Below are 1,311 nucleotides of genomic sequence, written 5' to 3'. Positions count from 1 at the left end.
GCTGCAACGGTTGTTAAGGGTGAAAACGGCCGTCAGTCCGTTGTTAAATGGTCACTAAAGGAACTGTTGTAAGTCGAGGACTGCCTGAACTTGGGGCCAGTTCCGGTTTCTCCGGTGCCTCCTAGCCCGGGCCCGATCCTCAAGGGGAAGCTCCTAAGATGGGCGGCTTTCTCGGGACGGATGCAGGTGTGGGAGCTTACCTGGTGGTGACCTTACCTGGCACGGCGGGCGGGACGGTCCGGCGCAGGGCGGTGACGGTGGCCATGGCGATCTCTTCGGGATTGTACTTGTTGGGGCAGGCGTGGCCGGGGGTCACCATGTTGGGCTTCAGCAGGGTCCCTTCCAGGTAGATGTGGTGGTCGCTCAGGGCCTTGTAGACGGCAGCCAGGACCTGGGCAGAGGGCCAGAGCCAGGCTGGTCAAGCCCCTCAAAGGGAACAAGGCCCACCAAAGCCCCCCACCCAAGTAATTAAAGGGAGTGTCACCAACATGCTTCCAATGAAGCCCGATTTTTAATCCAGCTTCTGTGCAATAAATGACCGAAGGGTTCAGCCTTGCTGGCATTTTACTCTCTGCTTTACAGAACTTCCCATTGGCTAAATCCACGTTCACAGAACTCAGAGCAACATCATGGAAGGTGCCTCCCTTCCGTTTATTCCCCCCCCAAACCACCCTCCTCCGAGATGGCTGGGCCAGAGGACGACAGGCTCAAAGTCACCCACTCAGCTACCCCTGCTCCCCTTCGTGCCCTCTTTGCTGTGTTCCCACTGACAGCCCCCCCCCGCCCTACACCCGCCCCCATAAGCCACGGTACCTTCTCAGTCACGTACTGGCACCGCTTCAGGTCGTGCTCCCCGTCTGGCAGGATCTCCGGTTCCACGATGGGCACAATGCCGTTCTGCGGGGAGAGCCAAGCCCAGCACTGAGGCCCCCGCGGAGGCCAAGGGCCCGCCCCAAAGCCAGAGCGGAGGGGCGGGGGGGCGGCTGGCTCACCTGCTGGCAGATGCTGGCATAGCGGGCGAGCACGTTGGCGTTCTCCAGGATGGCCAGGCTGGAGGGGGTGTTCTCGCTGATCTTCAGCACACAGCGCCACTTGGCAAAGTCCGCGCCATCTTTCTTGTACTGGGCACAGCGCTCTGCCAGCCCATCCAGCCCTGGGGGAGGGGAGGGAGGGAGGGAGGGAGGGAGGAAGGAAGGAAGGAAGGAACGAAGGATGGAAGGAAGGAAGGAAGGAAGGAAGGAAGGAAAAAGGGAGAGAGGAAGGAAGGAAGGAAGGAAGGAAGGAAGAAAAAAGGGAGAGAGGGAGGAAAAA

The 1,311-nt window shown here is 60.2% G+C and overlaps 1 protein-coding gene across 1 annotated transcript; it reads right to left on the bottom strand.

The window, feature by feature from the left end:
* Positions 1-216: 216 nt before the first annotated feature.
* On the bottom strand, positions 217-1,153 carry LOC107302080 (fructose-bisphosphate aldolase C; the record flags this gene model as incomplete). The annotated part of the gene is made up of 3 exons (XM_015831203.1): positions 217-391; positions 814-897; positions 993-1,153. Coding segments are annotated over 3 exons (420 nt in total), but the record flags the coding sequence as incomplete, so codon positions are not given.
* Between the last annotated feature and the right edge of the window lie 158 nt (positions 1,154-1,311).

The sequence above is a fragment of the Protobothrops mucrosquamatus genome, unplaced genomic scaffold, assembly GCF_001527695.2.
Source record: "Protobothrops mucrosquamatus isolate PMUCROS unplaced genomic scaffold, P.Mucros_1.0 scaffold25490, whole genome shotgun sequence".
In the NCBI taxonomy this organism is placed as follows: Eukaryota; Metazoa; Chordata; class Lepidosauria; order Squamata; family Viperidae; genus Protobothrops; species Protobothrops mucrosquamatus.
Note: the sequence above shows the minus strand (reverse complement) of the source record. Positions and strands in the feature narration are given on the sequence as shown.